Genomic DNA, 26,495 nt, shown 5'->3' with positions numbered 1-26,495 from the left:
CATCCAGGTGGTGTGTGATGGCGGAGGAGCCTCATCTCCATCACCCTGCTCTACGCTTTTAGCCTCTTTACAGTGCTGCCTTGTCTAATCATGTTCAAGCAGCATTGTACAGGGCTATGACAGCATAGAGAGCTGTGCTGCGTTTCTCTGACCCCGTGGAAATCAGCCAACAAATGACATCATCCGTGAAAGAAATTGAAAGAAAAAAAAAAAAAAACAACACAGTTAATCGGCGAAAAAAAAAAAAAAAAAAACAACACAGTTAATCGGCGCGGATTGCGTGAGATCTCGCGTCTCGCTGCAGAGTGACTCGTCTTTGGATGCTGATGCAGTCAGAAAGTGAAATGCATTGCTTTTCTTTGGGGGGGTTTAAAGACAAGTGGAACACATGAAGTTCTCCTCGGGTTGAATTATTCAGTCTAAGTCCCTTTTGCAGCCAATACATTATTGAACCGATCGGTGACATTTCATTGTGCTGCTTCTGTGTGAGGATCACACTGTGCATCCTCACATTAAAGTCCCACAGCTCAGAATTAAAAGAAAAATAAATTCAGTGCGCTCTGAAAAACCCAGCAGGTCATCCAGCAACTTTTTGAAGTTTTTTTTTTTTTTTTTTCCCCAGATTTTTTTTTTTTTTTTTTTCCCCAGAATAATTTAAAATGCACAATAATGAGGATAAATAAAAGATTTTTGTGTTTTTGATCATTCCTACTTAAGGCAAAAACCATCATCAAAATGTTTGTAATAACTCACTGGCTGATGTTTCTGTCCAGTGTTTTACAGTGTCATACAAAATGCCTTGTGAATATCATTGATGTGTAATTTCTGGCTATCTGGAACACAAATATGGATTTTATTGTTTAGAAAACAGAATATTTTTCATCCACAAACACCTTCAGAAGTGTTAAACGACCTCCTAGACTTGTGAAAGACTGCTGGGTTTTTATTTCTGTTGTAATCGCACGTGTAGCTCTGTGATTCAGATGTAATGACGACACATGATAGGCTGTTGAGTTGGTAATATGATTGTATGTATATATGCTGATCGACCATAAACATGTGAAGTAATATTAAAACATTTGTTTGATTCCTTTGATTTACTCCACTGTTAGTGTGTGCCTTTCATTTGTTCTAATAAACTACTGTGCTGAAGTTTCAGGCTCTAAAAGTTAAGTTTTAAGGATAATCTTTGTCTATTAACATGCATATAATCAAGGCTTGACTTGAAGGTACAGACTGGTGTGTGCAGGCTCTGTGGAGGCCATCTGCTGCAGGACTCCTTGTTCTTGTTCATTACTGAAGTTCTGGCTGTACATTTGGGGTTGTTGTCATCAGCAGACTAAATCTGAGGCTGGTCAGATGTTATTGCATAATGGAGAAGAATCTAAACATTTAAAGTGGCTGAAAGGCTAGCATGGTGTGTTCATTTGTTATTTTAGGTTTGAAGGGTGCTCTGTGCTCCACTGTAAACAGCGTTCCGGTTTCCTGCCTTCTGCTGGCTGCAGATTGAATCCTTGGCTTTCGCTCTCTGTCCTGAGTGTGTGTTAACCCTAACTCTGTCTGATATGGGATTAGTAATAAGAGCGTCGTCAATGAAACAGCCTCCTGACTAATTAACTAACAAGCTAAGGTTTACCAAAGGGGAAACTGGTCCACGACTCCTCAGCGGGCAGACCTGTTGACAGACACAAACTTCTCGATGAGTGAAGTGAGAAACCTGATGTAATGAGCACATTTGCGCCAACACGTTCACGTCATGAATGACACAAAGATTCAACGTACCCATATCAACAACACCAAATCCACAAATTCACAGATTTTTATTACAAATTCCCACAAATTGTTATTTCTTTTTTCTAACTAACAATGGCCGTGGAGGAGGGGTCCTGCCGTGCTGGATTTCACTGTCCGGGTTGCAGTCCAGTTCCGGTTCCTGTGTGGGCTCCTGAAGAGGGAAGAAGGGATGTTGGTTCAGGCACTTAACATCCTCACTGGCTGCAGCTCACGCAGGGCTGCAGGCCGTTCTCGTTGCAGGAAGTGCACTTGAGGGCTTTGAAGGAATCCGTGAAGCAGTTGCGAAACACGGACATCTTGCTGCCATGGCACGTTGGGCACGGGATGAAGGCAAAGCCCCCGCAGGTCTGGCACGTCTGGGGATGCTGTACCCTCTGAAAAATGCATAGATTGTTTTTTATGTTCTAGAAAAGATGTCCAACATGAAATATTAACACCAAAGTATGTACATTCCTTGCACCAAATATGGTAGTTTTTTCCTGTAGACTTTTTTTTAAAGGGATATTCTGAAGTTTACTTGCTAGTTTAGTAGAACGACTAGAAATGCTTGCCTGTCTCTGTCCAAAAGTTAAAACAAGTCTGACTACCAATACTTCAAAGTGTAATAATGAATACATTACATCTCATTTGTTTAATCTGTGTAAAAACTGAGTTGTATAAAAGACTATTTGTGGTTTCATAGTAAACAATGAGCTGTACTGTTCTTCTGCAGTGACTACCTTCAATAAGAAATAATATCCAACATATGCTGCTTTCATGTTAAGTTTTAAATCTGAGCAGCACTTTTCTGCAAAACTACCTTCCACTTAAAACGTAAAAACAGCGACAGATGTTGCAACAAACTGTTGGAATGGCTCCAAAGCCTTCATCTCTTACAGTCACATCTAAATAAAACCCAGTGTCAACATTAACATTCTCTTCGACTAAACAGGAGATACATACAGTTTGCTTCTATCACTTGTTAACAAGCTGCTCCAATTAGATGATACTACACGACTAATTTACAGTGGCGTTGTTCGCCCCGAGTGCTTTACATTACAATCATTCATTAAAACCTGGAACATAAAATACTATGATAGACATTTTGTATAAGCACACCGGTTACAGCTTGTCATTGTTGGTAACTGGTGGTGGCCAGTTAATGAATTCACTAAACTAAGAAAAAAACATCAGATATAAGCTTTTGTAAGAAGCTAAAGGATGAGGAACAACATCCTGATGAGGGCAGAGGACGTGAACAAAGAGTTATTTCCTTGTTAGATAAGCTATCACTCCGCCAAACTTGGACGATGATTATTTCAGCAGTACAGACAGCAGATTTGGTCTGATTATTATTAGTTATATATTTGATTGTTTATTGTGCTATAAGACTTTATGGGGTTTTCTCACACCAGCACCTGCTTCTCTTATCCAGAGCTATTTAAAGGCCCGTACACCCAGATTACAGAGTAATAATAACCTACAAGATAAACCTACATGACTCCAGCTGGCAGCTAAAACTGGAAGCCAATGTCTGGCTCAGTGGTTCACAAACATCTATGTCACAGGACGCACCTTCACATACGATTGTAGTGCTGCAAATCATTGTAACACTACTTCCAAGGCACACAGTTTGAGAACCACTGGTCTTGCAAGCTTGTACTCTCTGTGACATTAATGTGGATCTCGGCTAAAGACATTTTCAGACTTTGCAGAAAGCACAATGCCTCACATTTTAAAGTTATTTTTACTCTCTAAAGATTTCAAAGTCTGCAATGTTTCAACATCCTAACAGCACTTCTAATGTAATTCAGTCAAATGATGAGTACAAGGCTGGCAGCGGGGTTAGCCTCATGTAAACACTCCCAACAGGATGACTTCTGTATGGATGCAGCAGTAATTTGCCATTTTTATACTTTGGTTTATGCACAGATTAAATAAACATGGTGAATGATGTAACATGGTAATTAGTGAGCTCCAGAGGTGTTAGTTGGTAGATCTCGTTACCTTTGGAGAGGGCTAGGCTGACCTTTTTCTCTCTGTTTACAGTTTTGATGCTATTTTTTTCTCCTGGCTGCAGTTTTATATTTAATGGACAGGCATCTTACCCCTCAGCTCGAAGGAAAATTGTATTTCCCAAATGCCAATCTATTATTTAAACACAACTTCACTTCCAATTTTTTGGGGTTCGTGTCTCTGCAGATATTAATAGACAATAAAGTCATGTCTGTAACCAGTTCTGGACTGATTAGTGTATGCATGACCTTTCAGAGCTGCATACTTTTTAATAGCCTGCAGTGACTGGAATGCATGACTTAAATGTCATCATACTGCTTTGTATTTGCTTAGGAAGACTTTTTTTTTTTAGGGGGGGGGATCTGAGCTCCAAATTACATCCAGAACCTGAGGAAAGGCCACTAACTGACATTGTTGTAGTTCAGTGAGAACATCAGAAATAGTTAAAGTCTCAGTTTGTACTGCGGAACGATATGCTCTGCGTCACTGTGTTCAAACAAATGTGTTAGCAGCAGAATCAATAACAAGCCCTCCATTATTGATGGTCGCTTATTGATGTGCATGCATTTTTTACGTTGCAGTTTGCTCATGTTTTATTGATGACATGACCAGTGTGGGCAATATGACTGCTCCAATTTTGCACTGTGTTCATCTCAATGACATTGGACAAACACAAGCTGTAAATTATTATGGCTATAACACCTTATGCTTAAATATTACATGTGGTACAAAGAATATACAGGGTAATATTTTCCAGTAAATCCGAGAGGAAACATCTGAATAATTTAACATCAGTGTGAGTCAAACCAAGTGGTTCATTTTCAACAAATTCACATGGAAATCATCTATTTGACAATCATCAGTTATTCACATTTCAAAGGCAAGAACTGTGAAAACCAACCTCAATTTTTGTCAGAAGATCTTGCAGCTCTCCTGATTCATTCATGCCAAGGATTTTCTCAGCACCCTGCAGCACAAGTTTAAGGCCAAAAATCAGTCTTTAATGAACCCTGAGCGGACACACGAGATTTAGATGCCAGGTAACATTAGAACTGAGTGGTAAGAACTGACCCCAAGGTAGTGTCCATCGATGAACACGACGGGTAATGAAGGAGGTTCTCCCACGCGTTTGCAACGTTCCTCCAGCTCCTTCCCGTACTCGCTGTCCAGGGCGATGTTCTTCTCCACAAACTTCACCCGGTGGTTCTGGAAGATCTTTCTGACCAGCTCGCAGCGCTCAAAGGTCGTCCTCACCACACGAAAGCTTGTGGTGTAGATCACAATCCGCCCGAACTCAAGAGATAACTCCACCTGTGAGGGTGTAAGGAAACTTAATGCAGTTATACAATTAGGTGTTATTATATTTTCCTCGTATTTTCTTATTCAGAACTTTTGAAATGAACTCTGCATAGATTAAACCAGAGGGATGTGTGGTGATGAACGTACCACAGGCCTGTCAGATTCACTCAGGAAACCTCTTTATCAAAACCACCTCTCATTCTCATTTAAACCTAATCTTGTTTAACACTTCATTACATAAAAGTGGATATTGAAATATTCATTCATTCAGCTGAACCATGTTTAGATAGGTTTGGGGATGTTTGTTTATTTAGGCCACAAAATTTACTATCTATATGTTACTTTCAGCAGTTTATCTACTTCTAGCGAACAGTTTCAACTGTTAGCTTGTACTGTTAGACCCGATTCTTTAGTTGGAAGCCCAAGAACAAGCCGGAGAAATCTTCAGTTCTCAGATGTAGAATTTATTTTAGGTCACAGGTAAAGTTTTGCAGCGCTGGATTCAGAGGGACAGAGAGGAATCTCATGTCCAGCTGAACTGAGGTTTTTCGGTTCCAGGTTACAGATATCTTCTTGGGCTGGGCTAGAATACATAATAACTCGAAACTTAACTAATAATAAGAACCATAAGCTTCATGGAAAAATACAGACTCAGAATACATAATAGCTTGAAATTAATTATAACAGTACCGTGAGCTAGAAATTCCACTCAGGCAGCCATATTTTTTAGGTAATGATTAAAACAGTTTGGACTGTTAATATATACTGTTAGCTAGCTACTACAATTGTTCATCTACGTTTTCAGCTAGCTTCTTTAGCAGTTTTTCCCCTTTTCACTAATAGTTTAAACTCTTTGTTACTGTACTGTTAGCTGACACTTTCAACTGCTAGCTATATTTACAGCTGTTGTAACTGTAAATCCATACTGTTAGCTAGCAATTACAATTGTTCATCTACGGCTGACAAGTTGTAGTTGCTCATGCGTACTTTTGGCTAGTTCTTATAGCAGCTTGACCACTTTAGCTAACAATTTCAATGTGAAGTCCATACTCTTAGCCATATTTTTAGTAAATAGTCTCCAACTGTTTTGTCACTGAATGTATTTGCCTTAACGGTAATGGTGAAATCATAGATTGGCGCATACACCACTCACATTGGGTAGGACTTCTCAGAGTTTAACTAAACAACAAACTGATGTCCTGAACCTTTGTGCATGTTCAGATGGCAAGAACCACCTAATCTGGTGTAGGTGCTTTACAGTGGACCTGAGAAAGTGCTGTCCCAGTATCGAGGTTGATGGGTTCAACTCTGAGAAGATAACAGGCACCATTTCTTCTGCCCCCTCGAAGTCGTCATTGAGTGGTCATTTTTTACTCTCTAACATCAACGTTACCAACTTAAAATTTGCTGTGTGGGCTAAAATACCAAACTCTCTATTGTTCTATTTCTTACGTGCTCAAAGGATTGGAGTTATGTCCAGTAACTACTACATGTCGTTTTAGCACATTCAATGAGCTTGGTCTACTGCGTTATATGTCCCCAGACTATGAACAGGTGGTCCTTGATAGCGTGGTACAGATGGTGGACGATATGTGCCATACACCCTTTATGCCACTGAATGCATGATTTACATTGGACAATGACTCACATCAGAAAATGACTTATCTATTCCTCATTTTAACTTGCTATTTCAACTGTTTTCTCTTAGGTTTAGCTCAGAGTTTCATTTCTTAGGATATAATGTTAGTTTACAATTTGAACTGCTAGCCATTTTCTTAGGTAACCATTTATGTATTTTTTTTGGCTGTGGCCAAACCTAGAAACTGCCAATCCAATGTCCACTGTTCCATCCAGTTTTGTTAAACTTGCTCAAACCACTTTAAGTCCCCCCAGTTCTTTAATTAAATTGTAAGATGTGTTTTTCAGCTGAGTGGAGCTTTCCTCTAGGAAAGTGTACCAGGGGTACAAGAAGCCCTGATTGGGAGTCACTGGATTATACTGGGTCTTAATGTACTGTGAATTATAGTGTAAAATATCAGTGTATGTACTAAGGGTTGACCTATCACCGGCCTGTCCGGCTATTGGATCTGTTGTTCAGCATTTTTCTGATTATCAGTATTTTAAAAAAAACCCAAAACTAAATACTAATAAAATAAGTTCATCTAAAAATGTACGACTACTTTGGCTCTGATGCAGCCAACTCTGTCATCATCAGTCTGTGCTGCACCCACAGCACGATGTGATTAGTTACATGTCGAGAGCATTGGCCGATAAACACTGAAGGATAAATGTTGAAAAGCTCTCTTCTAATTAAACATGTCTAAAGCATAAATAAACATAAGCATTTTAACTAAGCTTTTTATTGGAGTTTGTGCCATTCTATATTTTGACACCAAGAATCTCATTTTTACTGCAATTGCATAGAGGTTTCAAATTTTGGTTACTTTTTCCATTATTACGAGTATCAACCCTGGAAAAACAATATTGGTCAACCTGTAATGCCTTTTTAATGTCTGAATCTACATTAGAAAATGTTAAAACTGTATATTAATAAGGATGAATGTCAGACGGAGGTGTTTTCACCACATGGCAGCCCAACTATCAAAGCTACATATGACGAGTAAAGGACTCATGATTCATTCCTTACAAAAAAAAAACCAAAACATTTTTGTTCACAAGATTCCAATATGTGGAACTCAAAATAAAATGCCTCCTGGCCTTAAGCTGTTCTGTATGCAGTCTTGATCTTTATAGCCTCTTCTAAAAGGCAATTCTATGACATTCACTCGCAAAAAGTTGTCAAAGTGCAGAGGTGCAAATTTTCACAGTGAAAATAGTTTAAAACGATCTCACAGTTTTGTTCTGTATGCAGTCCAGGTACAAACTACACAACTGTTGCCACAGTGATATCTGCGTCTTAAGTTGAGCATTTAATTGTCAAATGATGCACATTTTGGCGAGATGAAGAGAAGATCAAAAAACACGAGGCCTGAACTCCCAGGCCTGATTGGGCAGCTGTGCTTTATGAGACTGAGAATCCTTTATTCCTTATTAGAAACATGCATCACATATTTCAACCATTTAGAAAAATATTATATATTACTTTGTTCATTTCCATTTGCAGGCAGCCTTTGGTTACCAATGTTTTCAGTATATTGTTTATATCCATAATGCTACATGTTCATTGGAACACTATCGCTAAGACATTCAAAATTGTCCAGAGTTGTGGCCTGCTTTGTAAAATAATTAAAGTTCATATGATTTATTAAATGAATTGAACATCAGGATTTCCTTTCGGATCAGATCCGACCGCTTGACCTTGATAAGTATTAAACTTCACCCTACAAGAAAGATAATCTGGCCTAATCATGACGAGAAGCTTTACCTGGTCCAGTGACGCTGTCTTTACCTAATACCAATATACACATAGTAGTGTCTTGGATTCGACCTTCTGTATCACCTCTGCATCAGCACAGTGGTCAAAAGTTACCTCAGGTAGTACTTCACTCAGGGATACTAGAAAGCGAAGTGCTGGGAATTCATTAACCTGATTAGTTTCTCCTGAAACACTTAACGAAATGCATCATTAATCTTTAATTGCTCTGTGACCTTGTCCTCTATTGTGCGCCGTTATCCTAGTCAAACACCTACATGTAGCTGCTACCTGTAACTAGACTTGACACTGATGGGAACTAGTGCTGAGACCATCCAAGCAATAATGTGATTTCATTCAACAGGTCGTTTTAAAGATCTACTTACACTGTTGGAATTAGGAAGGTTTTCAAACAGCGCCTGACCTGCGCTGACTTTGTGCTTGACCCCTCTCACAGTCCCATTTTTACTGAGTATGTTGACCCTCTTGGTGGTGAACATCCAGTCCTTGGTGGCCCCTGCATACATGAGCAGGTCGTCAGGCTCACTCTCACTGTCGTCCAGCTCAGAGCCCGGGAATCCATACAGGTGTCCTTGTGCGTCTCCAGTCGTAGAGGGTGTACTGGCTCGTTCGGCGTCGGAGCTGCTGGTGCAGTCTGAATCCAGGGAGTCTGAAGGCCCCTCATCCTTGAACATCTCCTTCAGCACCCGACCGCTGTTCCCCGAAGCCACGCGGAACCTCACCCGCTTCTGTGGCTTCTCCTGTTCTGCCGTCAGCATCGTCCCCTCCATTGCAAACCTTCTGCCACCTTACATGGTCCACAACTCTGCAGTCCAGCTCCTGGCTTCTCATTCAGAGATGAACATGCAGCTCAGACGCACTATTTTGTTTCCCATGGATTACTACCACGTTTAATCCTCGCTGTTGGAGCAGATCTAAAAACAACTGAGAGCCTGTAAGCTGCCTCACAGTCAGACTCACAGCCGGTAAATAATACATGCATTTCTACCATGGCAACCTAGCAAGCTAATCTCAAGTAAAATGATAGTTGTCTTTGAATTATTCATCACAGTTTACACAGTTTTCACCAAAGCTTTGACAGAAGACTTTTAATGGCCTGACTTCATATGCTTTAATCAAACAAATGAACATTTCCCCTTCTTGGGATGAGATGACAGACAGCACTGTGAGGAAACTTGTACGTGCCACTTTTCGAGATTCATTACCGCTGTGGAGTTACTTCTTCCCTTTAAGCTTAAGTGGATTATTCAGTTTAAAAAGTAAAACAACTAAAACAGCTACTCCTACACAGTCGACAAACATAAAAGCCTATCATTACCTTTCATACTTTTTAGCGCCACCATCAGTCGTCCACCTCTTTATTCCACACTGAGATATTTGTACTGCTGGATCGTGTCCTGTGAAATTTTGTTGACATTCATGGTCCCCGGAGGATTAAGATTTCTGATTAGAAAGATGCCCTGACTGTTCCTCTAATATCTCAACATTTTCTTGCTGAACTGACTCGAAATTTTGCGCAGACATTCATGGTTCCCACATGATTGTATTCCAGTAAGTTCAGTGTTCCTCAGACGTCATCGGGTCAAAATTCCAGCTTGACGACAAAATACCCACAAAATTAACAACATTTAAAATGCAGTACATTGTGTTAAGTGTAAATTAGCAAATGTTAACATTGCACCTTTCCAAATATCAGCAAATTAGCATTGGTGGAGCGAACATGTTAACAGGTGGTTCAAAGCAGCACTGGGCTATAGTAGAGCCCCACAGAGCCGCTGTGGTTTGTTTTAACAGTGTGCATATATGTTTACGTATGTTAATGATGGGGTTTTCGGTTCCTTCCCACTGTTGTGGACTGCTTGCGGACTGCTGAAGCTTATAGGGAATCCAGATGTTTTGGATTGTTGGGTGTTTCTGTTTCTGTTTCTGCCTTTGTGAAGCGCTATGAGATGACTTGTTGTTGTAAATATGCGCTATACAAATAAAATTGAATTGAATTGAATTGAATTGAATGAAGTGTGCTGCATTTTTTTTTGAACTTCCATCTTCTTTTGTACTTACTTTTACAATTTACATGTTTCGTCTGAGGTTTTTGGTCAGTTTTTGATATTTTCACTTTGTATTTTATTGTCGAAATGGCAAAAAAGCCCTCAAAATGTGAGCACATTTTACTTTATTTTAAATGCACAAAGTACCTGCATATTGAAATTAATTTTAGTGTCGCCAAATAGGACAGAGGCAAAAATATATGTAGATATAAAGTATATGAAGATAAATTAATGTACAAAATGAACCAGACTTAGAGTTTTATTCTAAAATTTGAATGCCTCCGGTTATAGTAACATGAGATGTCTCACCATTGCATTGAGTTTTTAGTAATTTTGCCATTTTATGCAAAAGTAGAGTGACATCTTCCTTGCACATGGCAGCATGACGTAAGGGGATATTCCTTGGCAGCCAACTGTGTTACACCCAGGGTGGGCATGCAGGTGTTCACTGGGCGTCCTCAGAGAGCACAAGAGGACCAGACCATATAAAGTGTCACAGCGGCACAATACAGCAGCGTGCCCGCAGAGACGTCTCGGCCAGTTTTTCTGTGTCACAGGTGATGAAGCAGCTCCCCGGAGATGTGACACGTCAGCTTACAGCAGTGACAGCAGCACTCTGTTTGAGTGCTGGCCCTGAGGTAAGAGCTACACAAACACACAAAGCACACACACACACAGAGCATGTCATCCCCTGTTCGTGTCACCTCCCGCTGATCATTAGAGAAAATCCATCTGGGAAAGTCTAATGTGTCAAACTAAGATTTAGTGACGTCCCGAGGCTGTAGCAGTGTTATAAGTCTGGCTCTGGTTCCAGGACTTATTGATCCAAAGTGACCCCAACTCTCCTTTAAACTGTCTTTTATTATAAGGTCATTGCAGGAGCCATTACAGTGTGGCCTGTGCAGACTTGCTGTATATTATTGCAGCTAATGGATGCATAGATTGCACTCAGGTGTCTAGACTTTCAAATTACTGCCTGGGGAGCAAAAGGTGCCTCGTTTTGTATTTTAAATCTTCTGTTAGAACTTAATTTCATCTCGCTTTTTTAATTCTTGATGATCTTTACCTGTCCTTGACTTCTGTCTCTAAGTGTCTTGAAGACCTATTTTCTCAGCGTCTCTCTGTGAATGATGTCTCTACCTAAATATTTGTGATTTCGCTCAAGGGAGTCTGCATGAGTTTGTCTTGGTTTTTCTCACTGGTGTGAAGAGGACTAGGCGCAGTTGGAAAAGCATGCTTCATTGACCAGTGTGGATTTAACACTATTTGAGTCAATTCTAATGGCAGCTGTCAGTTAAAGGGGCCCTGTGGAGTCTTCTTGTGAACAAACAAGGTTTCTGTTTACATTTAGTGTCACTCATCAGAATGCTTTGTGTATATCCTTGAGGTCTACATGTGCTGAATTAGTTTTTTCAGAAAACAGATTAAAAAATAATTAATGACTTCAATCTATGGCCCAGTCCTCATGCTCACAGACTCAGAAACTTTGAGATACCTTCTTGCTAAGTGTGTGAGGACTCAAAGTTGTCCCACTTTCAAATGGTCAAGTGCGTAACAGCTCTGCTGCAAAACTTTCAAACCTATTATGCGCTCTTTCTGTGACCCCATAGTTCAGTTAAGCAAATAATCAGTAACATGTATACTTGGCTGTCCTGCCCCGCCCAAAGAAATCTGCTGGGAAGTTTATCAGTAAGTGACAGCATCCGTCTGCTCACTGTCGTGGCTACTTGCTGCATGTATCTGGAGTTTGGATTTTTAGTCAAACATCTGCATAGATTTACCTATACTTACTACTTTGGCCCAATAGTGTGTCCCATTCCTCCTTTTTCTACCATTTTGAGCCTTTACAAACTCACACACAACAGCTGTAATGTTAATTAAGTCTGTGAGGGTTTAGTGATTAGGCCTCAGGGTGGAGATTGGGATTGGTTTTATGCCTGCACTCCAAATTGCACACTATTTCTATTTCCTTTCCACAGCTATTTTTTTTTTACAAAGTACATACTGTTGCATGGAGTCGTGCAGTATACACACAACGGGGACATTCTACTTTATCATAATATTGCGCCTCACGCTTTTACTGTCTTGCTCATGCATCTGTTGCAGTCTGCAGCGTCGAATCACCTATTTGTTCACTCTCAGGGGTGAGCGAGACACCATGATATATGGGATGTATCTTCCGCTGTGCAAAGGATTGTGGGTCGGAATGGTCAGAAAAGCATGAAGTCTTGCAAACTGCTAAATGGGACCAACTATGGTAGGATATCTGTGTATTTTTAGCACACTGTTTTTGACATACAAATACATACAAGTATTAGGGCATGCTAAATATATATATATATGTATATAATTTTTTTTTGTCAGACTATATAGTATTGGAACGAACCCCATACTCTTGGTGGCATCCCTCTTCTTTGCTGCTTGTATTGGTGGATTTCTCTGTTTATTTTTTAGCACATTACTGCCACCTGTAGACTAAATGCAATAGTGTGAAACCAAGAATCGTGCCACCTGCTCGTTAGGCTACACGCTCTGATCCAAAATGATGCAGAGGTTTGATGAAGCAGAGGAGCTAAACCTAAACTACAAATATTTAAATGTCATACAGAAAACTTTTTTTTGTAGATTTACAGGCGTTACGCTTTTGAAGTTCTTGTTGTCATTTCTCATTGCAGCCTCCTAATTTTGACTTGAATAATCTGTATTGAAACATGATTCTTGGCCTTGGCAATAAAACAAATAGCATCAAACGTCGATTGCTCTGGAAAAAGTAGGTCAGTCACCACTGACAGTCTTCACTGATCTTTCCAGTCATGATTACAATTATGGTCATTAATATAGCAGGTCAGTGTCCACTGCAGTGGGTTACACCGCCTTAATGAGCTGATAACTGGTGAGGAATATTTTCAAGGTTGGGATTTATTAGTTAGAGATACATAATCAGTTCTGTTTCTCCTTTGTACTATGACAAAAAAATATAACATTCTGAAATATTATGTTCTATTATGTTTCAGCTCTTGGCCTGCACAGGTTATAGACTCTACATTTTAAGTTTGGCAGTCAGTGTCTAGATAAAGCTGCTTATGTTACTCTACATGCCAGTCGAACACGCTGTACTTATAATTGGAATAAATCAGTCATGGTCTTTACATATCATTTTCATTTTAATTAGGTTTTTTTTTAATATTGTGAAGGATCAGTTTCTCAATCATCCTCTCCCCTCCATTCACCACACATCTTCCAGCTGAAACAAAAAACCTCCTCGGTTGGTTTCTTCCAACACAAAGCTTCACGTTGATAAAAGTACAGCGGCACTACAGTAGATGAGTCAAGATAAAACAGACACAAAAACAAGCATGCCACGTTGTTGAGCCTCCTGTATAGATAGGTGGGGACACGCTTATCTGGAGTTCAGTGAAACGTACCCACGCCATGTTGAGTCAAGCAGCCATTTTATCTCACTTTACCACATTTAGACAAGAGTGTGCTGTGATGGTGATAGTCTATTCAACCTGAAGAGCTTATCTCTCAGCCCCGCTCATCAGTAGTGCTAATGTAGCCTCAGCAGCCACCTCAACTGCTATTAAAAAAGCCATTTGAAAGGATTAATACTTTAACGCTCTTTAATTTCACTGCTGATTGTCGGCTCTGCTGTGACTGAGTGGAAAAAGTCAAACAGTGCAGGGTGATAAATGGTTTTAATTTTGTGCCGCTTGAATAAATAGATATATTCATAGATTGGCAACATGATTTTACTTGATTATATGAATGAAATGCAATACATTTTCGAGTTGCTGTAATAAAACATGTTCAGACAGCTCTCCACACATAAGAAAATATTTAAAATACTATTTGATCCAACTTACCTTACCACATATAGACCATGAAATTTGTCTTTGTGCAAGTTATACGTGAGTGCCCATTCATCAACCACTGTGAACAGGGTTTGGTCGTATGACTCTGCAGTGACTCACCATTTGTGATTAGTTGGCCATCGAACCATCTCACCCTTCCCCCTACAGATCAACATCCACAAGGGGGCAGAATGCAATTCAATTACAGCTAAATGTCACACTGTCCAATCACTCCCTCAAGAGCTGCAGGCAAGGAAATGAAAGATGCAGCTGCAGGCCTGATGGCTGCATCCATCAGCTCGGTTTGATCGGTCTCTACAGAAGCAACAGTGACTCATTGTAAAGTCGATGACAAAATGTCCCAAGCTCGGTGTATAGCAGCGGGATTAATGTATGAGATTCAATTATCAGCACAAAGATTTGCAAGTTGAACTTCACCACAGCTTTGAACACATTTATGCTCTAAAATGTAAGCCATTCTCGATTTTAAAAACATTAACAATGAATATTAATCAAGCTGCTTTTGTGTGATGATTTTATTCTTATAAATATGCTAATTTACTCAAAAAATTGTTAAGCACTAAAGGATTGGGGTTTCTTACAAGAGGGGTTTCACAATAGTAGTTTTCTGTGCCATGGGAAAGATACCAGTGAGGGAAGTAGCTGGCACTTCATCCTCTACATTCAACTAGATACCTTTTAAAAAGCATCTGGGATGGGATCCAGTAAAGCTGTTGCAGGGTTTAAGCTGCATTACTTCTTTCCTTAGTATTTCCTCTCTCAGCAGCAGCAAAGTGGCTCAAAGTATTTTCCTGCAGAAGCAAAAGGCCCCCAGGCAGAGGCTTACACACATCTTCATTTATAAGCTGGTTATTCAACCTGATTTTCGTTAGCTATCTCTGAAGGACGCAGCAAATTCATTGCGGTTTGATGTCGGGAAGGTTGACAGGGAGGCTTTTAAAGGCAGGTTGATGAGGCGTTTCGGGGTTCAAGGATAACGCTCATTATCGTTTTTTTTCTTCTTGCTGGTACTTCTGATTGATTTCAGTTAAAGGCGAGACTTTGGTATACTGAGCACTTTGAATTATTCATTAAAAAGCAACGTGGAAACACATCTCGGTCCCTGTTTTTAAAAATCTTTCTTACCAAATGAATCTGTGTTTCTTTAAATGGTTTGGTGTACTGTAACACACACACACACACACACACACACACACACACACACACACACACACACACACACACACAAACAGCTGTTGTGAAATAATTCCAAGTTAGTTTACTTGGGCATATGTTTTAACAGTTGGTCAATTTTATCTGTGAATAGCTTCATCTCAGATTAGGCTTATGGTGATCACATGATTGAGATTTTGACCTGATAATGGCATTAGCAGAAAGATTAAGGGGTCATAAAACTACATTTCTTCTTAAGGGGACATGAATGTTTGTTGAGAGATTATTTCAGATGTCACCACAACACTTTCAAACATTGAGCCATGCAGCTTTTACGGCTTAAAACATGTGCTTTAAATTTATGCAACTATATGCTCTGAACTCATCCTGACCCAAACATGTAGGCTAATTGCTTCGTAACCAAGATACAACAGGTACAATTGTTTGTAAAGTAGTTGGAAAAATAAATTGAAATTCTAATTAACAGCAAAGTTGTGCTATAAAGTTTATTCTAAAGTCGTATTAACTCTATTTGCATTTGAACTGTGAGAGCCAAAACGTATGTTGACTTTGCTACAGTCAATCAAAGAGAAACTACATTAGGAAGGAGTATCAGTGAAATCTTTGTAGGTCACTGTGAGAAACACTCTAGCTGCTTGTAATTGACACAGATTTCGACAGCGCTAGGAAGCTGGATGGCTGGTTGAATGAGTCACTGTTTGGACTGGATATGCTATAAAACAGAAAACCAGTGCAACTCACACATAATTGAAGAGGCAGGCTTCTTGTCACTGTTGCTTAGCAACCGTGGGAGCTACAGAGCCAAATCCCCGTGGTGGCGAGCTGATGTTGAATTAGGTGGAGTGGGGGAAAGAAAGGAAATCTTTGGGAGAGATGTGTCTCTCGCAGGCGCAGGAGGAGGCGAAGATGTTCAGGTGTTCATTTATTATTTTTGGATGTGGTGAATCTTGACCTCCTATGTAACACAATCGTTCTATGTTTTGTATTTGCTTTTTTTGGCTGTTGAGGAAAGATTTGAAGAAACTGGAAAACAACACGTCCTACTGCATTGCTCATACACAAAGGCTGCTGGCTGCTGCTTTTCTGTTTTCAAGAGGAGAGGCATAATCTCATTTTCCTCTAATCCCCACAACAGTGAAAACATTTTAATTTTAAAAGGGAATGGGGACAAAAATAGGAGGAGAGTTTCCGAAATCGTTGCCAATGAGGCGTGTCAGATCACATGAAAATATGCAAGGAGTCTGGCAGCAATAATAGAAATTTCTCTGTAAACACACACAAGTGGGACACTCGGCATTGTAAAAACACTGCCAGTGAAACGTACACATCAGACAGCTGTAATGTATCTGCAGTTCTCTCAGGCAACTGCAGTGGTGCTGCTGCTGTACAAATGTCGTCTCCAGTGTGATTTGCATTTCAACTGCAGTGAGAATGAGAACACACTTTGATTTACCATAAGCACAGGAGACGAGCAGCCGAGACGGCATTGTTGCTGCTTTTCTCTTTGTATTTGCATGTATATTGCTTTCTTTTTTTTAATGTGTCCTATTTAGGGTCAGTGTTCGAGCAGATTCATGACAGGAGAGTGACACGCTGATGAGAGATATAAAGGAAACTGTGAGCTAGAGTAAGTCACCCCAGATTAGATCTTCTGCTGAGCTCATCCCTAGACAATAATCACATAATAACACGTTGACTGATACTAGTGTCTGTTTACAACTGCTTGATTCCATTGTTGTGGTCAGTGTCAGTCCAGGTCTGTTGCTGCAAAACTACCTTATTTAAAACATGATTATATTGACTTCCACTGTTTTTTTATGGGCAGGACTGATAGTTTGTTTCACTGAGAAAAAAACAACATGTTACTTGGTGACATAAGCTGTGCACCATTAACCATTTCAAAACCAGGAACAGGCAAAGAGAGACATTATGCTGTTTAGTTTCTTCCTCTTTGCAACAGATGATGTTGTGTAACCTGTCAAAGTGTCAGTGGAGATAAAGCAAAGACACTTTTTTATGCTTGCACATCATATATTGCTCTGCTGAGGTCAAAAGTGTAAAGGAGAAGTCGTCCCAGTGCAGCATCTTGCACGCACAGTGAAGGTTTGACAATTTGCCTTTGTTGCAGTATCAGAGAGAAGCCTGCTAGCAGGATACAAGTCAAAGTGTTTGGGAGCTGTTTGTAGGTGGATTGTTTATGGTGGATTGAATATTCCATCCATTCCTTTTACATTGTACTTTGATACATAATAACCTTCTTATCTCCTCCTGGATAAGGCAATTATTAAGCTCATTTATTGTTTTTTTGGTCATCAGAAATGTATAGTTGGTTGGCTGTTAGTTTCACTTTTACCCACAGCTATTGGAAATATAAGCCAGTAAAGCTTTAAATTCTCACAAGGGAATGGGTGTCTCCTGTGAAGCAACAAAAAGCAATTCAAAGACACATACTTTAATAAATAAAGTACTAACTTTTTTTTTTTTTTTTTTTTACCAAAGTGTTTGCTAAAAACTGATAAACCACAAGTAAGACACTTAACTGTAAAGTGGTACATAGATTTAAGCTCCTGGTTTGCAAATTGCTAAAATTATTAGTCAGGTAAAGTGACTGTCATTTATAGAGCACATTTAAAACAAGTGAGGCAGAATGGTTTCAGTATAGAAATAATACTGGCATTATGAACTTACTTAACAAGTTTAAATACTGGGGGATTATGTTGTGAATTTATCTGAGATGTTTTCTATTGCTGTTAAAACCCTAAATTAGCTGATGAAATGAAACATTAACACTCTACAGTATTATAATCATAAATATTAACATGATTAATCTAAAATGAAAGTTAAAATAGTACCAGCTATGCAACTCAAGAAATCCTATAGGATTCCCTATGAGCATGCATTTGTGACAGTGGAGAGGACCAACTCTCTTTAAACAGACAGACCAGACTTAGGAAGACTCATCTGCCTTGACCCGTTGGAGTGAAGGGTAAAGTGCAGAGAGGAAATGAGAACAGAGATTAACAGACAAACATCATAAACACTGGACTGACTGCTATGACAAGTAGACTGCAGATCAGACTTGTGCAGCACCAGAGTCAGAAAATACATGCAGAGAGGACAAAAGGGACAAAGTACAAACAATGGGGAAGAAAAGACACACAGTTTGTAACATGCAATAGAGAATATAAATGTATGGAGGAAATAACAAGGATAAACACATGTGAAGACAAGCATATGGACGGGATAGCCGAGGTAACGCATATTAAAAAAACAGGCAGAACTATAACAGCAAAAGAGTAGAGAAACAGAGTAAATGAACACTTTAATGATTTTTTTTAGTTGTTGTTCATCTTAATTTGTTGGTATTTGCTCCTGCTGAATAGTTGCTGCTCACAATGCACTACTGGAATGATTCTCTCAATATGTGGCCTCAGTGCAAAGTATCCAAGATGATATCCAAGGATCATTCTTGTTTTTATTTTTTTATTTTATTTCATACAAATATATTTCTTCACAAATGAGGCTGTCTATATATCAAATGTTTAAAAAAGTGAGAATAAAAATTAAATCATACAGCAATAATTATGGAAAAAGCAGCTTACAGCTTACTAGGAAAGTACAATTGTTCAGCTGTTCCATGGGCTTGCATTAAGAAACACTTTTCTCTAAAGCTGACAGACTTCTGATGTATTGTCCACATTTTGCTTCGTCAGTATAATCACATTCTATGTTTTTCATTGTTTGTATCAGTTAAAATTTGTTTTCATTATGATTTTGATTTTAGTACAATTTAAATGCAATCTAACCATACATTTCCAGTGTGTTATGGAATGTATCTAATAATCCAACATGCATAATTATAACGTTTGTGTTTTATGAATATATTGCAAAAAGACTTGCAGACACTGCAGTGATAATAGATAATGAATGTGAAACATATGCACGGTTTAATAGCCAGGTAGTACAAAGAAACACGTCAACATTGTGGCGTGTACTGTAAAATACTACTATATTGAAGCTTTCCGTGCATTAAAAAATATTTTTAATGTATTGTTTTACATGTTTGGAGATATTTTAAATCGCATCCGTTCGTTGGGTGGCGGAGGTTTTCATTTGCTGACACTGCAACAACTATTAATACATTAATAACAACATTTTATGCAAAAACACGATTCAATTGTGAAAAGCCAACTCCCAACCTGTGAACAACATCTACCGCAGAGGGGGGAGGCGTTCACGCCAACCAGCGTTTTGTGGGCCAATTTTGACAACATATCCGCGTTGTAAACATTATCACCCACAGCGATTAAAAAACAGCAATTTACCTTTCATACGTCGTGGGATAAAACAATTTCGTGAATTGTTTTACTCCCTGCCGCGGTGAAATGACAGTTGTTTTGTCCAGCGTCCCCCCTCCTGCTGCGGCTGCATGTGGTACGGTCCATAATGTGAGGCGGCACGGTCCCCCTCACTTCAGTTTATGGTAAGTCCGCGTCCACTCCTGCTCAACCGAAGGCGTCTATCGGCTCTGTTCCGCCGTGTGAACTGGGGGATGAGGGGGGATCCATGAAGCGCCGCGCTGCCGAGCACGGTTCTGTCACTGCTGGGAAATGAAAGTTGTTCATCCCTCGTCTACGTCTCTCATTAGCAGTAAACACGCAGCAGTCCGGTCCGCATGAGAGACGCTCCTCCGCTGAATTTCAGCCGTTTTTTTTGAATTTCTTCTCGGTTGAGAAGCAGCAGCAGCAGCAGCAGCAGCAGCGGGGACCAAAACCAACAAGCCGCGGCCGCTTGACAGGTGCCGTCGCCCGGCTCTGCGTGGAGAGATGCCGCCCGTCCAGAGAACAATGTCTGATCTTCGTAGCCGGTCGGAGGGTATGTGGAGATAATTTTAATAGGTTTTGTGTGTGAGAGACGCTTTAGAAAACCATGTCCACCATTCTACGGATATTTCATTGTTACTGCAAGAAGGCCGGCCGGCAGCAGTAACTTGCTAGCTCGAGCTGTGATTAACGGTACACAAACAGGCGTCCAGGAAACCCCGCGGGGCCTTGAAAGTTTTCTGAAGGAGTCTCCAGAAAAATGACTGCCTCAACTGTTATTTTTAGAAAAAGTTCGTCCAAAGTGACAGTGTCTAAACCTGCAGATAAAACCCTGACGTTCCCCTGACTAATTGAAGTAAAAGTAGTGTAGGATGCAGCTGAAAGCCAGGTACCAATCTAGGCTGTGATGGTCCTGTCCTGCCCCCTCTGCAAAGGTGCCATCATCTTAGAAAGCAGGTGAAGTTGGAGCTCACTGCCTGTAGCCACAAGTCAGGCTTCCATAACAAGTGTCCTGCATGTCCTGGCATCTACAGCAGTGTGGCTCTGATAATACAGCTATTGTAATTCGGCTGGGACCCCTACTCCTTCACTGCACCAGTAACTTTCCACTGCATCTCTGCTGTGTTTGCCAGGAAAAGAGGCATGCGGATACAAGGATGTTACTTTAAGTGTTTCACCGTGCTCACAAGTGAATCTGTTTACCTTAGTGATCAGATGTAGATTTTGGGTTTGAGGTCAAGGTGTGTCTGTTTATCCAGAAGAGCATCGGTGGCGTGACACATGCTGCTGGCTGCAGGTGCACAGTCTTGCACGGTTTCTTGATGAAGACTTTAAATCCCTCGAACCACTGTTTTGTAGTGGACCATGACCTCTGACCTCGCAGGACTCAGGCAGAATTTATCTGCAGGGATCAATAATATATCCAATTATTTATGATGCTTACTGCAGTTTCTGTTTCCCTTCACAGTGAATGTAACGGTGCTGGTATGGTTTGATTTGGGATGGCTTCGGTTTGATTTATAACTGTAGATCCAGGGTAATATCTCAGTCTGAGTTATTGCTGTTGAGTACATAATTTGGCTGCTAAAGCAAGCAGCCTGGTCTCTTAGAGTTAATTAGAATGAACTTTCTCTCATTTGGTTTTTATATACTCCTGGGTAAGTTGTTCCATAACTCAAACTGAAGATAAGGCCACCTTAACTCTCTCTATGTGCTTCTTGTTAAGACTGTAATATGTCTGCAATGACTTAAAAATAGTTACATTGCTGCTATGTTGCAATGGTAACATTGCTGAGTAACACAATGTAGTAATTGTGTAAAACAATTTAATAGTTGCGTTGATGCAAGAAGTATTTTGAAACTTTATCCTTCACCCTAGCTGATAGGACTGCAGAGAGAAATACATTTCTAGAGACATGCACCTTGATTTGAAAATTCAGTGTTTGTAAGCATAAAGGACTGTCTGCAAGCTGCTGCAGACAAGTAAAACACTAAGGCCAGCTTGTCAGCTTATCCATACTGGAAAAAACTGCTTAAAAATCCATTGCCAGTATTGGCCCTGATATAATATTTGTACGTGATAGATCGAACTATTGATTCCATTTCTAATTACAAATGCATACATTTTCATTTATTGAAGCTATGATTTATGACTTTTCTTTTAATTTGATTTTCTAAGTTTGTGTGCATAAAAAAGTGAAGCGACAGGACAGTAATGTTGCATCTTGTCAGCATCATACAGAAAAACTTTACCTACTATAGATCATCAAGATAGAAGACGTTTAGCCAGATTTTCAAGCAGTAATCAAACACCTCATGTGGACAGTTGAGTGTCATGAAATTGCACCAGAATATAGTGGGAGTAATAGCTGCCTGAATGACCATTATTTCCAACTGGATTTTGGAATATTTTAAAATTGAGCATCTTTCTATCATCCAGATATTGAGCCCTACCATAAAAAAACACAATTTAACCTGATAAATGACATGTTTACAATATAAGCCAAAAAAATGATTCCATATTGTGTCTGTCAGACCTTCATATATCCATACTTACAACAGGTGGCCTTGATGTCACCAGTCTAAACAAAGCAGTGAATTTCACACGACAGATCAAGTTATATGGCTGTGAGATTGTCTTTCTGATGAATGGCTGTGAGATGGACAGCAATGATCAGTGATGGTAACTGATATCTGATTTGAATGTGGAAAAGACAAAAAAGAACTCCTGACATTTGGTGGTTTAGCCAGAATTGTTCTGTGGAGTTGATTTGAGTTTCCCCTCAAATTCCTATATTTTGTTCTGCAAGAATGGTGTAAGCCAGTTGAATCTCTCACTGGAGATTGGCTGTCCTCTTGTACAAAGTTGATGTGCTTGGTGGTAGTTTGCTAACTTGGTTTTAAAATGCCACTCATGAGTTGGAAAATGTAAACCAATTTGTCATCCTATGCACCACAACTGATATTGTAGTGGTATTCCACTGAAGGCCACTGCTACGGATCTAAATAATTAAATATTAATATAGATTCTATATTAAAATGTTGCTCAATGCGGCTGCTGCAGTCACAAGAGCGAACACATGAATTATGCATCAGCTATTGCTGTCACCCTCACACCACCTTTTTAGCTTACAAAGAGCAAACTGTTTAGCTTTTCACTTCACTTGACTCTGTTGTGCTCTTATCCCCGTGCTTGAGTGAAAATAGCGGTTTCACGATTTCTTTTCAAGCATTTTTCTGAATGTTCAATTTGATCACCCCATGTGCTTCCAGGTTGACGACCTGAGCTGCTGCTCTGGCATCACATACTTTCCAGCTTCATGGCTCCATATCTGTTTCCCTATTTTGCTTAATCACGCGTCTGTTCCGCAACATTTCTTTTGCCTGTTTTTATGAGAGCTTAAGCACACTCCCCACTCTTCAGTTTTATATTTTAATCACCACAGTGCATCAGGCAGGCTTCCATCTAGAAAGGGCAGCCCTCTGCCAGGCTTACCACCTAATCCATCAGCAGCCTGTCCGTCAGCTCTCCATGCTGCACACTCCCCGGTCTTGGTCACCACGTGCCGCTCCGCTCCTTGTCACTCTCCTCCGCTGTGCGCTGTGGAAACATCCGACATCACTGCCAGCCTGTCCCTAAATGCGTTGCCAAAATAACGTTATCTGGGACACTTGGGATACAGGTGACGTCAGTCGCTATCAGCCTGTTTAATGTGTGATCCTGCAGTGACAGACAGGCACCTTTAGACGCTGATCTCTTCAATACAAATTTCCATGATGGCGGGGAGGTGCTTAATACCTGCCTCCACTGTCTAGATGGAAAAGCTGATTGACAGAAGCCACACAAGTTAAGGCTAGACAGATGGCAACGAGCATCCTGTTTGCCATCTTAGCTTGCGTGCTTATCTGCAGACCGGCTAAATCCCTTCTCACGATTGACACTAAAGGTGGAGATAGGCAGGTAGGTCTGTTCTGTGAGCATGAATCAGTCAACTTACCACCTTCTTTTTTTTTTTTTTTTTTTTTGGGCAGCTGACTCACATGATGGGTGTTCTTCAGCGCTGATTGCCTACAAACTAGCTTAGAGAGACACAAAGTAGCCTGCTTTTTCTTAAAGCAATATCTCTTTACCTTTGTGTCATACTCAAGGTTTTTTTTTTTTTTTTTACACGTAAGTGAAGCAGGATGTTTCCCCTGTAGCATTTTAATAACACCAGCTAAGCCTCAGTCTGTCTGAATAGTGGTAACAGCATGGGGAGGGAGACTGGAGGGGGATAGACTGCTCCCTTCTGAAGGGATCGAGAGCTGCCCATGTGCCTGGCGGATCACTGGCTGATAATAATGTGGCACAAAAGCCCAACACGCCACTAAATCCCCTGTCTGGGGCCGCTGGTGTGTCATATCAAGTCCCCTCGGGCCTCTCTATGTTCCGGCATGGGACATCTCCTCTCTTCTATTTTCCACTTCATGTCCTGCCTCCATCGCTAACCTGCAGCCAGTCTAATATGTGTTTCTTCTGATACTCAATTTCCCTCACCTCAATGATTCTTCTCTGTCTGCAAGGCAAAGTGGATGTGGCAGGTCACTGTGAGGAAGGGGAGATGTGAAAACGCTTGTGTGCACATGTTCACACAGAGACGGATGCACAGACAAAGCGCCCACCGTTCATCTGATGCAGAGACACAGAACCTATTCCAGTGTTTGCTCATGCTTATCGTTATATCGACCTCAGACAAGGAGGACCCATGAGCTGATGAGTGAGACCTTTGCAGAGAGGATGCGTTTGACAAGAAATTGCACTGGCCTTTAGGGCTTCAACCGATAGTTATTTTCATCATAGTTTAATCTGTATTATCATGAATAATTTAGTCTATAAAATGTCAAATATATGTGGAAAATCTGAAAGCCTAAGGTGGCTCGTCCAACCAGCAGTCTGAAAACCAAAGATATTCCATTTGGGATAATAATAACCCAGAAAAATAGCTCCTAAAAAGCTGGACCCTGAGAATAATTGTCTACTTGGCTTGATTGAATACACGTAATAATAATTCAATATCAGAAATTTTTTCCAAAAAAACGTCTGCTCTTACAGCATTTATTGCTGTATTTGATAAATGATCATCCAAGCTTTTGTGTCAAGCCTAAAAAATATTAAAATGCTGCATCCCTGTGGGCTTTTTGCTAAGAAAATTACCAATATTTTGCATTTATGCAGTGCAGTGATCTAGTGGCCTTTCCTCTTAGTATAAAAAAAATAAAGAAAGAATGTATGAATAAGATGGCCTTTTTCAGATGGAGAAAACTCAGATTAGGAGTACCTGCGTTGACTCTTTTTCACGACCGGGTCTAAACAGGGCATCATTGCCTTGACCAAAATATAAAAGAATATTTAAAGCTTGTGAAAAGAAACATTACATGCTATGTAATGTCTTAATGTTCTGAACGTTCGACTGAGTCCCTGAACTGTCCACCTTCTGGAATTGATTAGATTCTCTGATCTACAGGTTAGCTGAGGATCCTCAGCAGTGTTGCACAGATCGAATCTTATTTATGAACCACTGAAATGCTGCATTATAAATTTATGCTTGTAGGGAGATAAATTCCCCATATCTCAATGTATCCATCAGATTTACAGTAAATCAGTTCACACCTTATTCCTCTAAATCACAAAATATTTTCAGATACTGAAAAGGAAGCCCTAAACTGCTGGTATGCAGAATTTTCTGTCCTCTTTGTGTTTGTCTGTGTGGTACAGACACACTTGAACAGCAGGAAAATGCAGCGATCCTTGCATGTGCCAGGAGACAGTGAATGTGAATGTGCCACAGCGGGATGACGAGGTCAGATAGAGAGGTGTCGGCAGGCACTCCACAGGAAAGCAACACCATCAATGGTCGGGAAGATGAAACTCCTGCTGTCCTTGACCCCTGCATGCTCGTGAATTTTACGACCCTGATCCTGTCTCAGCTCAGTTTGTGTTCAACTAGGCCGCGGTGCTGCTTCCACAGATAGATGGCTCAGTCCTAAAACACATGCAAAAATGTAATACAGCTGACACACCCCTGTCAGGATTATGCCTTTGCTTTGCTTAGAGAATACCTGAAAGTTCTGAGTCTAAATGTTTGGACTTTTAGTGATCAGGTACTACTGTAGAGAACTAAGCAGATAACTGTCATTTTACCGGAGTAGGATGTAGCTTAATCTACATTTCCTATTTATAATCTTATAATGCTTGGCTTATATGGGCGATATTCTTTGGATGGCGGTGCTTACAAGACATGAAGTCATCACTTTCATGGGTACCTGTGCTCCTGCAATAAAAGCAGCACTGTAACTGATATAAATAGATGGCCTGGTCTGAAAACTGAAGCCTGAATCGATTCTAAACAAGGACGGCATACGCAGTTTTTTTTATTTCCTCTATTATGCTGCTAGGAAGGCTTCCTGTGTTGTGCACAAGTGTTACTTACACTATAGTTGTGCGTGATGGAGGTGCTGGTCTGCCAGTTTTATCTTCAGACATGTCACATCGGGTCAAAAGCATCACTATAACACTGGCGTGGATTAATTGTCACTACTCAGCCATTTGGATATT

General features: G+C 40.2%; 2 protein-coding genes across 7 annotated transcripts in view; one reads left to right on the top strand and one right to left on the bottom strand.

Annotated features, from left to right (window-relative positions):
- Window positions 1-1,803: 1,803 nt before the first annotated feature.
- On the bottom strand, window positions 1,804-9,252 carry grxcr1a (glutaredoxin and cysteine rich domain containing 1 a). Its single transcript, XM_008295136.1, has 4 exons — window positions 8,848-9,252; window positions 4,861-5,100; window positions 4,691-4,756; window positions 1,804-2,168 (listed from the first exon to the last, which is right to left on the bottom strand). Exons 1-4 carry the CDS (start codon window positions 9,250-9,252, stop codon window positions 1,989-1,991), a joined length of 891 nt encoding a protein of 296 aa, XP_008293358.1. The 3' UTR covers window positions 1,804-1,988.
- A 10,790-nt stretch (window positions 9,253-20,042) lies between these two features.
- atp8a1 (ATPase phospholipid transporting 8A1) overlaps window positions 20,043-26,495 on the top strand; it is a 108,121-nt gene continuing 101,668 nt past the window's right edge. For all 6 annotated transcript variants that reach the window (XM_008295098.1, XM_008295114.1, XM_008295081.1 and 3 more), the window contains exon 1: window positions 20,043-20,453. In XM_008295098.1, the coding sequence (XP_008293320.1) occupies window positions 20,405-20,453 (49 nt within the window). In that variant the 5' untranslated portion in view covers window positions 20,043-20,404. The remainder of the gene's footprint in view (window positions 20,454-26,495) is intronic.

Source organism: Stegastes partitus, unplaced genomic scaffold (genome assembly GCF_000690725.1).
Source record: "Stegastes partitus isolate 25-593 unplaced genomic scaffold, Stegastes_partitus-1.0.2 Scaffold22, whole genome shotgun sequence".
NCBI lineage: Eukaryota > Metazoa > Chordata > Actinopteri > Pomacentridae > Stegastes > Stegastes partitus.
Note: the sequence above shows the minus strand (reverse complement) of the source record. Positions and strands in the feature narration are given on the sequence as shown.

Bases quoted from the DNA above. Each gene is read 5' to 3' on its own strand.
- grxcr1a (XM_008295136.1), bottom strand. From the start codon at position 9,252: ATGGAGGGGACGATGCTGACGGCAGAACAGGAGAAGCCACAGAAGCGG. The intron at 5,101-8,847 runs GTAAGTAGATCT...ACACCCTCACAG, and splicing joins ACCTTCCTAATTCCAACAGT to GTGGAGTTATCTCTTGAGTT. The intron at 4,757-4,860 runs GTCAGTTCTTAC...CTTGTGCTGCAG, and splicing joins TCGATGGACACTACCTTGGG to GGTGCTGAGAAAATCCTTGG.